This window comes from Nannospalax galili, unplaced genomic scaffold, assembly GCF_000622305.1.
Source record: "Nannospalax galili isolate Female #2095 unplaced genomic scaffold, S.galili_v1.0 scaffold646, whole genome shotgun sequence".
Taxonomy (NCBI): Eukaryota; Metazoa; Chordata; class Mammalia; order Rodentia; family Spalacidae; genus Nannospalax; species Nannospalax galili.
Window position 1 is genome coordinate 3,220,602 of NW_008355279.1, and position 12,772 is coordinate 3,233,373.

The window sequence follows — 12,772 nt, forward strand, 5'->3', positions numbered from 1 at the left end:
AGAGCAAGCAGTAGTCCAGAGCTTAGATTTCCCAGCACCTATGTAAAAGCCAGGTGTGGTGGTGCATACCTGTGATCCCAACACTAGGAGCCAGAGGCAGGAAGCATCCCAGAGATTCACTGAGCAGCCAGTCACACCAATCAGCGAAGGTTCAGGTTTAAGACCCTATCTCAAAAAGTAAGATGTAGAACAATTGGGGAAGACACCTAACATGGACCTCTGACCTCCACATAGATATATGTGCACTCAGAAAGAAGCAGTGCCATGGAATGTCATGATGGTAGATAAAGCGATCTATGAGTACACGAATTGGTTAGCGATTAGCGGTGCTGGTAGAAGCGTTATGGCCAGGAAAGAATATATGTGAGTGAAGATGAATCTCTGGTCCTTTGTTAATGAAAGAAGTTGAATGTAATCAACCTGTCACTAGACTTGGTTGTCATCTATGAGTCTGTACCTACTTTGTGAGGTCCAGGCAAATGAGAGACCCTGTCTCAAAAAAGTGTTAGCTGGAGAGATGGCTTAGTGGGTAAAATGTTTTCCACACAAGCATGGGGACCTGAATTCTAATCACCAGAAGCCACATGAAGCCATTACATGTACATCTGTAATTCCAATGTTCCTCCAGTGAGGTGGAAGATGAAGACAAGAGAAACTTGAGGACCAGCTAATCTGGTGTTTGCAGCAGGAAATAACAAAGAGACCCTGTCTCAAGAAAACAGGAGGCTAGACCAACACTAAGGTGATCTTCTGACTTCTGCATGCACTTTGTGGTATGTATGCACCTGCACTCATATACATGAGCATACATGTGGACACACACATAAAATACAGTGGATTATGTGAAGGAACCACACCAGAGTTTGACCTGGAATCCACATGTACACATGCATGCACACAAAGGAAGAAAAGTTTCGGCTGCAGTGTTGGGGTCAGCCCATGGTTATTTGGCCCTGCTGCTTTTAGGCCTGTGGCAAGGTGACACATCAAGTAGAGATGTGTGGTAGAGGAAAGTGCTTATCTCCCATGGCCAGGATGCAAAGAGTGAAAAGAGGTGCTGGGGTCCCAGTATCCCCTTTGAAGGCACACCTGCAATGTCATCCATAGCTTGCTGCTATTGGCTTCACCTGTCAAAGTTTCCACTAATTCTAATAGCACATGAACTACAAACCATGTGGGCCTTTGGGAGATACTTGAGGTCCAAACTCTAGTAATATATAAATTTGTGTATGTAAACATATTTCTTTGATCTGTTCCATTCATCTCTTTATTATTTTTTTTATCCAAGACAGATTTTTCTTGTCTAAACAAGAAAAAGACTTGGATTAGGACTTACTAAAGTTTGAGTACAGATTTAGCATTTGTAGAAAGAAATGAAAAGACTGTAGAGAACGGATGGTACATTTAAGAAAAATAAATAACGCATTGAAGTTTGGATGAATCTTTATTCAACTACAATGCTTTTGTACTTCTTAGCAAATGCAGCTTAGCAGCAAGACACTGTCTTGGCTGATCCAATCTACCTTGTAACTGAAAAACTCAAACTGAGAGGCTGCTGGGCCACCAGAAACAAGAGATGGCTTGTAGAAATGAAAATTAAGGCTGTATTTTAAGATTTGGGGCCAATTCTGCTTTATCTGGACACTGACTACACCATCATCACAGGTCTTCACTATTGCCTTCCAAGTACTGGTAAGAAAAACTAGAGGAAAAGTTGAATGGAGCTGGAGTCACTCTTATTCATTCAAATGCACACAGAAAATAAAATTTGCCCAAAAAATTACCAGTGAGGTCTGGATGAAATTCTGGATGGAGCTGTTTGGACTTGAAAAGTTGTAAGTTGCACATTTTCTGCCGCATTGGGCAAAGCATCATCAATCCTTTTTTTGTGCTTAATCGGTACCTGTAATATCAAGTAGATATTGATATATTTTTAAAAGTTGAAAAATACTTCTTGCTGTAGCATAGCAAAGGGTCACTGCTGTCGATGAGACTAAAAGCACTGATTTTGTATAGCTTAGGCCTTGGGTGGGCCTTCTTGTCCATTCGTATTTTCTTTCTTTTTGCTACTTGTCATAAAGGGGACTCAACCAAGAATGACTCCATCAGTGAAAAGGCATTTCCAGGTAAGCAAGAAAAGACTTCCCAGCTTGGAACAACCTAAAAAAATTTTTAGTATTTTTTCCTTTTCTATTTAATTTTTTTTGGTCTTTTTGAGACAGAGTCTCAAAAAGCTAGCCTGGAACTTGCTATATAGACCATGTTGGCCTTGAACTCACAGAGATCCACATGCCTCTGCCTCCTGAGTACTGGGATTAAAGGCGTGCACCACCACACCTGACCTCCTTTTTTATTAATTTAAAAATTGTGATACTCATTTATTCTCTGTTCATGTATATGCCATATGTGTGTGGAAGTCAGAGGACAACTTGTAAAAGTCAGTTCTCTCCTTCCACCATGTGGATTGGGTCCTCAGACTGCCTTTACCTGCTGAGCCATCTTGCAGGCCCTATTATATCATTTGTGTTAGCACAGTTCTATTTTTTAGAAAATCATTTGTATATATATTACAGTGATGTATTAATTCCTCGTTCTTTATCTGACTTATCTCATAGCCCCTGCTTTAGGAAGTCTTATCATAGATAGGTTTGATGTGCTTCAAACTAATTCTGTATATTTCTTGTCCTTACAAAAAAAATAGACATGTTCTCCATACATGTGGGTTCTGTATTGTATCTATGGAGTCAACCAACCACAGATCAAAACTATTTGAAGAAAGATTGCATTTGTACTGAACATGAACAGATTATTTTTGTCATCATTCACTAAACAATATAGTATAACACTTATAATCTGCTGGGATTAAAGGCATAGTATTTAGTATTGTAAGTAATCTAGAGATGATTTAAAGTATATGGGAGGGTGTATATTGGTTATATACAAATACTGAACTATTTTATGCAAAGGACCTTAGCATTCATGGGTTTTGGTACCCATGAGGATCCTGGAACTAATCTCTCATGGACAACAATACTAGAATTTCACATTTTAGGGAGAGATGATTGCACAGAGGCTGAGAGGTCAAATTAATGTTAAGTAATAATATGGCCCTGATTTGGGAAGATCACACCAGAATGTACCCAACTTGTTTCTACCTTTGCTTTCCTGTCTTTCTCTTTTTTTTTTTTGAGACAAGTTCTCCCTGTAGCCCCAGCTGTCCTGGAACTCACAAAGATCTGCCTGCCTCTGCCTCCCAAGTGCTGGGATTAAAGGCATGTGCCACCACACCCGGCTTACCTTTTCTTTTTTAAAAAATATTTTATTTATTATTTTCATTTATGTGTGAGTATATTGCCTACATGTAGGTAAATGCACCTGTGTTGTGCAATGCCCGAGAAGGTCAGAAGAGGGCATCAGATTTCTTGGGACTGGAGTTATGGGCAGTTGTTAGCCACCATATGGGTACTGGGAACCGAACCCAGGTCCTCTGCAAGAGCAGCCAGTGCTCTTAACTGCTGAGTTATCTCTTCAGCACCCCACCCTTTCTTAGTTGCATATTTTAAAATGCTTCAAGAAACTTTGAGTCCAATAATTAGACCACCTGTTGAGAATTGCACTTTCAAACAAAAGAAAGGTTGGGGTGAGCTGAGATGGCTCAGTGAATAAAGGTGCTTATCGACAAGCCTGATAACCCAAGTTTGATCCCCAGAACCTACAGGATAGAAGGAGAGACCTGACTACAGCAAGATGTCCTCTGGTCTCCACACGGTGCTGTGCGTGTGTGCACACAAAATCAGTCAATCAATCAATAAAAGGTTGGGAGGTAGAGGCAGAAGAATCAGAAGTCCAATATTACCCTTGGCTACGAAGTAAGTTCAACACCAGTCTGGACTGCACGAGCCCCTGTGTCAAATAGCTGTATCTTTAGTCCTCGTTTTGCTTTTTATTTTGAGGTAGGGTCTCATTGAGTTACCCAGGCTGACCTTGAACTCACTCTGTAGTCCAGGCAGGCCTTGAACTTGACGTCTTGCTTTAGCCTCCCCAGTAGCTGGGATTTCAGGTCTGCAGCACCAGGCCCAATTCAAATGTTATAATTTTTTTTGAGGAAATAACTACACTTTCCCCTTCTTTTCTCAAGGGAAGAGAGGAAGAACCACTGACTACATTAATTAAATATGTAAATTTCTAGATGACAATCTGAAAGATCATAAAGGTAGAATAATGGAGTAGAAGAGGGTATAAATGTAGTTTCATATAAGCTAAAAGTTGAAATTGAAAAAAAAGTCTCCAAATATATTTACTTTTCTGAATTCCAACAATGTCCTTGGAGGACAATTTCTCCTGTGTTTTAAAATGACTTCTAAAGTTCTTTATTCTCTTTCTGGGAACTCAGACAAGGAGTCTCATGCTGAAAATTAATTATCGTACGCGATTAAAGAAGAAATTCGGAGAGAGAACACAGCAAGGCATTGGCATTGATTTCTACAGCCACTGACTTAGTATGATGATCAATTTCACACTGATTGACTTATAATTCAGAAGGTGCCTCTGGGCTTATTTCAACGTTAGAATTGTGTTAAACAGATGCAAAGTACCTAGATATTATCCTGATATATAATTTTTCTCATGTAAGATTGAAGCGACCCTAAAATCGTAACACCAGATATAAATTTTTCTTGTTTCTTACACATAATCAAGCTACTGTCACTCACAGTCTTTGGTCTTTGAATTCTTCTTGTCATTTTATTGCCCATAAGATTAGTCTTTGGAAGATGTCGATGGGAGTATCTGGATGACGCAGAAGCAGAGTTTATGGAGCAGTGAGCCTGGGATATAATCCCTATAAAGTTAAATAAATAAATAATAAATACATAAATAAATAATAAACAAACAAACAAATAAGACCTCTAGTTGCAATGTGCAGACCTAGATTTAATTTATAAATTTGTAGTACTTAAATCTCTAATTCAAGCGAAGATGAAAAACATTAAATGGAGGGTTGTGTTGTTTTTTTTTTTGTTTGTTTTGTTTTGTTTGCCTGCAGGTAACATGACTAAGTGAAAAAGAAGACCATGGAGATTTGGCCTCTGGGAGGTAGACATGGACAGACTGAGGGCTGTTCACGTTAATATGATGTTCTGGCTCAAGCAACTAGGTATTCGGCAATACCATTTGCTAAGACAGTACCTCCTCCATCCCAAAAGTAGTCAGTCTGCAGGAGGAAAGGAAGACAGGCTGATTCACCAGTTGAACTTGTGAGCCTGAGACAGGAGCATAGAATCCAGTAGTCACTGGACATATGGGTCTAGAACTTAGAGAAAACTTTGGAGCTGCAGGTTTAGACTTGGCAAGCAATGATTAATGCTGTATGGAGAGGCAATTATCACCCAGAAGCAATGTGAGAAGAGGTCAGACAGCCCTGAAGGAATCCGATCTTTAGGGTTGGCTATGGGAGGAGGAACTAGAAAAGGAGACTTAGAAGCAACAGCCAACAGAGGAGGAAGCCTCAAGAATCAGTGGCATGGAAATGAAGAGGAAGACAGCTTGCAAATGTATATTTGTTTCCAACATTGCTCAGGGAGGATGTGAGGACTCAGTACTGTTCATTGCTCTTGGAGACATAGGGAGTCTGGTGATCCTGGCAAGGTCAGCGATAATGAAGGAGGAAGGATGACAAAATAGATTATAGGTAGTGTGACAGAGGCCTGGACTTGGTCCCCAAGTGCCATTCTTCCATTTCTTCCTTAGTAACAGAGCCCCAAACTTTTTGTTAGACATATAGTGACCTCAATAAAAGCTACATTTTCCCCAGTCTTTATGTGGCCTTCTGGCTAAATGTTGGCCAATAAGATCTATGTGGAAATGCCTAGGTAACTTCCAGGACATGCTCTTTAAGAAAGCAGTGAAGGCTTGAAGTTTTCTTCCTTCTTTTTGGCTAGAAAGCTTAAGCATCCATTTTAGATTGTGCGGTGGAAGCCACATATTGAAAATGGCAAATAATGAAAAAATTGGGTTCCCTATGGTAGCAGAGCCACAATAATCAGGTAAAAAGCTACCTCTGGACTTTGTTAGAATTAACTTCTACAATTAAGCCACTATATTCTCTCTCTCTCTCTCTCTCTCTCTCTCTCTCTCTCTCTCTCTCTCCTCTCCTCTCTCTGTCTGTCTCTTTATGTGTATGTCTCCCTAATAGATACAGGCTGTAGAATAAATTAAATAAAATGAACTAAGAATAATTTCAAGTAACTCTTTAAAGAAGTTTGACTATAAATGAGAAAAGATTGGCCAGTAGCAGAAGAAATACATAGTCCAGGGAAGTGTCCTTTTCAAGTTTGTTTGGCTGTCGTTTTTGCATAGCCCAGGCTTGGCCTCAAACTCTCAGTCCTTCCTGCCCTCACCTCCCAAGTACTGGGACTACAGGTTAGGATTACAGTCATGAGCCACCACACTTAGCTTCAAGGAAGATTTCTATTTTTAGTAGATTTTATGATCTTGACACATACATGATCAATACATAATTGCTGGTTGCAAGATCCAACAAGACGGGTCTGGATAAGGTGTCCTAGAGAACTGCCAACCAGGGCCCTTGGTAAACAGGAAACATGAATATGGAGAGAGGAAACACATAAAGATTTGTTCAAGATTCCTTAATGGGATCCTATCAACTGGGAGAGACCCCAGGGAGGAAAATGGGCACTGCAATTAGTCTTTTTTTCATGACTATAATGAAATACTGGAAGCAGGTGAACTCTAAAAAAAATATATAAATAAATAAAAAGGTTGATTTAGTTCACAGTTCTGGAGGATCAAAGTCCAAGGTGAAGAGATAGAGAGGGGTGTTGAGGTGGGTTAGAAGCTCAACTGGCCCATCCTCTAGTGAGAGCCTCCCTGAGGGAGCACTAATGAGATGAAAACATTTGGAAACAGGAAGCTGAAGCCAGAGTGCGTCCAGGGCCGGGTTTGCTCGTCCAACAACCCTCTTGACAGTTCAGCATGTTATGTAGTTAGACAGACATTAGGAGGCTTGGGGACCTCTGAGGTGTATCCATCCATCATAATTAGCTGTAACCTTCAAGATATAAAATGTCATATGAAAACGTAGAGGTATCAGGACTTTGCTGAGGCATATTAAAGGAAGACTACTTCCTCCTGGTCAAAAGAATAGAATCTGAGTTCTACCTCTATCCCTGGGTGAAGGCATGACATTCTAAAGCACCCAATATATTATACACTATTGTCATTTCCCTTAGAGTTAATCTAACCTGGCCTGTCAATCAGCTGGCCAGGAGACCACCCCTTAGGAATGCTGATTCACTGAAGATATGCTAAGGAGATGGGAGAAATAATTATGTCTTTAATGGGATGATGTATACATATACTGCCCAGAATTCTCTCCCCAATGCAGTTACTTACAGATCTTCATTGGCAAGCCTCTAACTTAAAACAATGCAACTTTTCTGAGTTCTGACTTAAAAAAATAGACAAAAAACTTTTCGTTTTCCACCTTTCTATCTCTTCTTTGGATATTGGCCAACATCCTAGCAAGTCTCCCAGACACTAGACTTTTTCTGAAGACCATACCCATGCCCCTCAGCAACTGCTTGCTGACCTTCATTGATGAAGATGCCAGCTTTCTTGAACCCTAACTAAAAGGTGTGACTAATCTCTGTTCTCCATCTCTCCCCTCACAGCTGCTGTCAAGATTTACATCTTACCTGTCCTGTTAATTTTCTCTCAAACTCTAATAAAATAATCCTCAATCTTAGGGGCTGGAGAGATGGCTCGGCAGTTAAGAACACTGGTTGTTCTTGCAGAAGACCTTGGTTTGAATCTCAGCACCCACATGGCAGCTAACAACTATCTGTAACTCCAGTTCCAGGGGATCCAATGCCATCTTCTGTCCTCTGTGGGCATTGTATGACACTGCACTTCCATACATACAGGCATAATACTCATACATATAAAATAAAAATAACACCAGGTATGGTGGCCCACACCTTTAATCCCATTCAGCATTCAGGAGGCAGAGGCAGGCACATCTCTGAGAAAACAAGGCCAGCCTGGTCTACATAGTAAGTTCCAGGGAGGTTGTGATGAGGGAGAGTGTGTCAAAAATAATAAATAAATAAATAAATAAACCTCAATCTTTTGAGTTCATTTTAAAATTATTTTATTAACAAGACTGACAGCCTACAAAAGGAAACCTCAATTGTCTGGTAACAAGTGGTCTCACAGGAACTTCAATAATCCCTTTTGAGTGCAGCTCCATAGTAACCTACTGATGAGCCTCCAAGCTAAGCTGCACCTCTTAAAGATCCCACCACCTCAGTTTTTCACAGTAGGTACCAAGCTCCTAATCCAGCCAGACCACATTCAGACCAGAGCAGACACCTTTTCAGAGGCAGGTGAGTAAATGTAGGTAGACTTGGAGATGAGTGGAAGGAGTTCCTCTCTGGTGGTTTTTAGTTTCTCTGTGAGGTTGAACATGAAGATCTGGGGTGGGGAGAGGGATTCCTAGAGACGGGAAGTTTTAAAGTAGATCCTACAGAAAGGAAGAAAGAATAAGCTGACTCTGCCCTCAGCTCCAGGGCAAGAACAAAGGAGCTAGGCCCAAGTCAATCAGCTCCTTAGTCTAGCTTCAGAGATGTGTTCGAAACCGTGCTCATGACTTAAGTCAGTTCAGTCAGAGCCCAATTCTTAGCATGCTGTGTCTCCATCCTACCAACCCCAACCCCACACACACTGGACTTGAGAAAAGGTTAGAATCCCCTGCACTGGCAGCCCACTTCCTGCCTTAGGGACTCTACTTTTCTGCCCCCAGCCCTCCCAGGTGCAGAGAGAAATGGTCCTCACAAAACTACTCAAACCTCTCTCTGTCAAGCTGCACTTACCCAGTCACACATTTTATTGATTTCATTTTTGCCCTTAAGCATTTTGACAATAACTGTTCTAAATCAAACTATAGTTTCTCAGGAATTCAAAATCCAGGGGATTCCACATTAATGCCAAGTAAGGACAGTGTGACCTTGACTGAGTCTGTGCTTCTGATGGAACACAGGGAGGCTGCTGCTGTTACTGCAAGAGGGAGAGAGACGTGAACCATTTGAGATTCCCACTGGACAACAGCTGAGGGAGAGTAGGAGGACAGAGTTTACCTTTCAGCACTGACCGTCCCCTACAAGTGCTAGTCACCAAACAGGCAGCTGTGGCTCATTCTTTCCATGCTAGTGGAAAGTCCTTTTAAACTGATAGGGGCACTTCCAAGTCTGTATTGTATCACTGGTGGTCTGGATCTAGGCCAGGTGGTTCTTGGTCTCTTGTTCAAATAATTGAAATAAGGACTGACACACATTTGGAAAAGTAGCAAAGAAACTGTATTCAAAGTAAAGGCATAGTGCAGATTAGAGAGGGATACACTATCAAGACTGACAGGGCCACATGAGTGAGGGTACGCAAGGACCCTGATTATTGCTTGGGGTTTCCTTTTATGAGGTTCAAGAGAAAGAGTTGGTTACTAAGGGGCATAGTTTTGGTACTTCCCTAATTTGACTCACAGATTAGGTCATATAATCATTTTCCTATTGCAAATAATCCCATCCCATAATGCATCGGGCTTTAATCAGAAGCATACTCAATTATGCTACAGGCATAAGATAGTAAATAGCGGATTCTCCCAATAAGTTCGCCTTGAGAGCACAGTTTGCCTTGCTGTGCATGTACCCAAAAGTAGTTCAGGTTAAATCAACATTTCTGGAGTTGTACCCAGATATGTAGAGAATGCACTCAAACAGAAACTGTCTAAACTGGATTGTTGTTAGGTGCACAGAAACATCCTATTGTTCAAAGATGGGTATATGTGTAGCCTGATGCAGGTGGGGAGCTGAGGTTGCTAGGTACATTGTTTCGAGAGGAGTGTGTGTACATAGAACATGCAAGGAAAACATCTGGGTTGCCAAGTGCATTATTAGAAGAGGGAATGTGTGTAACCCAAACCAAACTGAGTCCTAGGTTACTAAACTTCTCCTTGCCTGTCTCAAGAGCACATTTGTACTTCATTCTGCAGGAAGGGATGTACATATATACACTGCTAAGGGTCTGTTTGTTCTGAGTTAACCTTCAATCTAGGAAACTCAAGAGAAATGCAAGACTCACTGGCCTTGGTGTATGTGACCCTCCTGCTACAGAGAAAGAGGAGCAGAGTCCTCCCCTGCTATAAAGCGAGGGAAGACGATAAGGAGAACAGTACCAATACCATAAATCTCAAAGACAAAACTGAACACCTGACCAGAGGGGCAAGACTACATTTTGAAATGATTGACTGCCTTTTTTTCCTCTCCCCATATAATCTGCTGGTTAAAGATGAGACGGAAGACAAAGCTCTAGAATGTTAACCTACTGTCTTCTCAGATTGCTGGCTCTGTGAATAAAGCATAATTTAAAGATTCAATGCTTGGTTTTTGCTTGTGTATTGGGTAGCACAGGCCCAGTTATAAAACCCCTCCACACTTCAGAGGAAAACTGCTAGACCTGAAGCCTGGGGGAACTTCTCATTCTTCAGGAGGAGAACTTAACAACTAAGCATTACCCCAGTTTCACAGGATCCAATGCCCTCTCCTGGCCTCTGTGGGCACTGCAGCCACAAGGTGCACTTATATACATGCAAGCAAAACACTCATGCACATAAAAATAAATAAATTCTGAAAAAAGAGAGAACTCTCCTGAGTGCGTCATTCCAGTCTTCTCCATAAATGTGCAGATACTGAGGGTCCTTTGTGGTAGCTCTCTAGGAGACATTACCCAGAAAGGATTACAAAGATGTTTGCTGGGGTAGAGGCAGAAGGAAAGAGAAGAAACAGCTCCCTATCATAACGGTCAGAATAAGGCTTTTGGTCTTAGGGCTGGTGCAGCAGTGACATTAAGACTGGGGCAGGAGCTGGGGCTGGAGAGATGGCTCAGTGGTTAAGAACACTGGCTGTTCTTGCAGAAGACCCGGGTTCGAATCCCAGCACCCATATGGCAGCTAACAACTGTCCATAACTCCAGTTCCAGGGCATCTGACAGTCTCTTCTGTCCTCCATGGGCATTGCATGACACGGGTGTACTTACCTATATGCAGGCAATACATACATACACATAAAAATAATAAATAAAATATTTTTTTTTAAAAAAGACTGGGAGCGCTCTCTGCTTCCCTGGGCCTTCAGGACCTGCCGCAGGCCTCTCCCTGGGGTAAGTCCATTCTCTGTGCCTTGACTCCCCCAGCCTCATTCACTCTCCAATCTGCCCTGCTGGTCTCTCCTTCCAGGTTGGGCCCTGCCCCATTCCTTGTCTTGGGGCCCCAGACACCTGGGGAACCAATACAGCTCCCTGATCCTTTTCATCCAGACCAGCTTGATGCCTTCTCTGGACCCCAGGAGCACTGCTTCTGGGCTTGCCCTGCCCTCATCTCCTCTGCTTCCCTGGGGCTGCACCATCCCCAGCCTCTTTCTGGGACTCTGGGGCTGACCTTTCCTCACCTGATCCTTTGCATCCAGACCAACCCAGATCCTCAGTGCTGTGCCCAGGAGGCCTTGGGGCCTCTTCCAGACCCATCTGCCTTTACATCTCTTGGTGGCAGGGCCATCAGCTGCCCTAGATCAAGATCTTTCCTGGGCCAGCTCCCAGGCCAGTCCAACCCCCAAATTCCTGAGGCCAAAATCATTCCTGGAGGGATCCAGACCTTAGGAGAAAGCCTGAAAAAAATCTGACCCTCACCTGAATTGGGACTCTGTGGCAACTCCTGAAGACAAAGGCAATCCAGTCACTTCAATATAAAATCAAAAGAGAGAACAGGAAGCTTAGAGGAACCAGCATTTCATGCACAAAAAGTAAACCACAAAGACACATAAACTTCAAAAAAGAAGCAGACCTAAACTTGAAGGCCTGAGTCTCACACAAGAATCAGAAACTACAAAAGAAATTCATATGTCGAAATCACAGAGAAAAAATAATAACATGAAAAACCAAAAAACATATACCTACCAAATACCAATAGTCCTCTAGAGGAGTACAATGAGAACCCCCTAGAGATAACGCAGGACATGGAACTCAAAAGAACAATTATAAACAGGATAAAATAATTCAGTGAATTTAAAGAACACACAAAGAACTCAAAGAACTGAATTTCTGTAACTGTTGTGTGTCACTTGTCCTCTTGATCAAGGAGGTCATGGAGACCCCACCAGATGGACTTGAACCAGTGTCCAGTCTACAAGAAGGAAATGAAACACTGAGTAAGCCTATTAGAAATGACAGGAGAAAGCATCAACAACAGGATGGACAAAATGGAAAAAGAGTATCAAGGCTGGAAGATAAAGTGGACAACCTAGACCACACAAGGAAAGATTATGAAAAATATAAGAAATCAGAAGAAATGGAATATGCAGGAATTGTGTGACACCATAAAAAGACCAAACTTACGAATCATAGGCATACAGGAAGGAGAAGAATCCCAAGATAATGGCATGACCAGGATTCTTCAACAGAATCCTGGAAGAAAATTTCCCGAAATTGAAGAAAGACATGCCCATACAAATACAAGAAGCATATAGAACACCAAACAGACAGGACCAGAAAAGAAACTCTCCATGGCACATCATAGTAAAAACACTAAACGTACAAAACAAACAGACAATACTGAAAGCTGCAAAAGAGAAAAAAGTCACATATACAGGAAAACCCAATAGGATTACAGCTGACTTTTCAGTGCAAACTATGAAAGCCAGAAGAGCCT

The 12,772-nt window shown here is 41.8% G+C and overlaps 1 protein-coding gene across 1 annotated transcript in view; it reads right to left on the bottom strand.

Moving 5' to 3' along the window:
- Positions 1-1,502: 1,502 nt before the first annotated feature.
- LOC103749584 overlaps positions 1,503-12,772 on the bottom strand; it is a 193,047-nt gene continuing 181,777 nt past the window's right edge. The window contains exons 46-47 of the mRNA XM_017803006.2: positions 4,713-4,840; positions 1,503-1,903 (exon numbers count right to left, since the gene is read on the bottom strand). Of these exons, the coding sequence (XP_017658495.2) occupies positions 1,781-1,903; positions 4,713-4,840 (251 nt within the window). The 3' untranslated portion in view covers positions 1,503-1,780. The remainder of the gene's footprint in view (positions 1,904-4,712; positions 4,841-12,772) is intronic.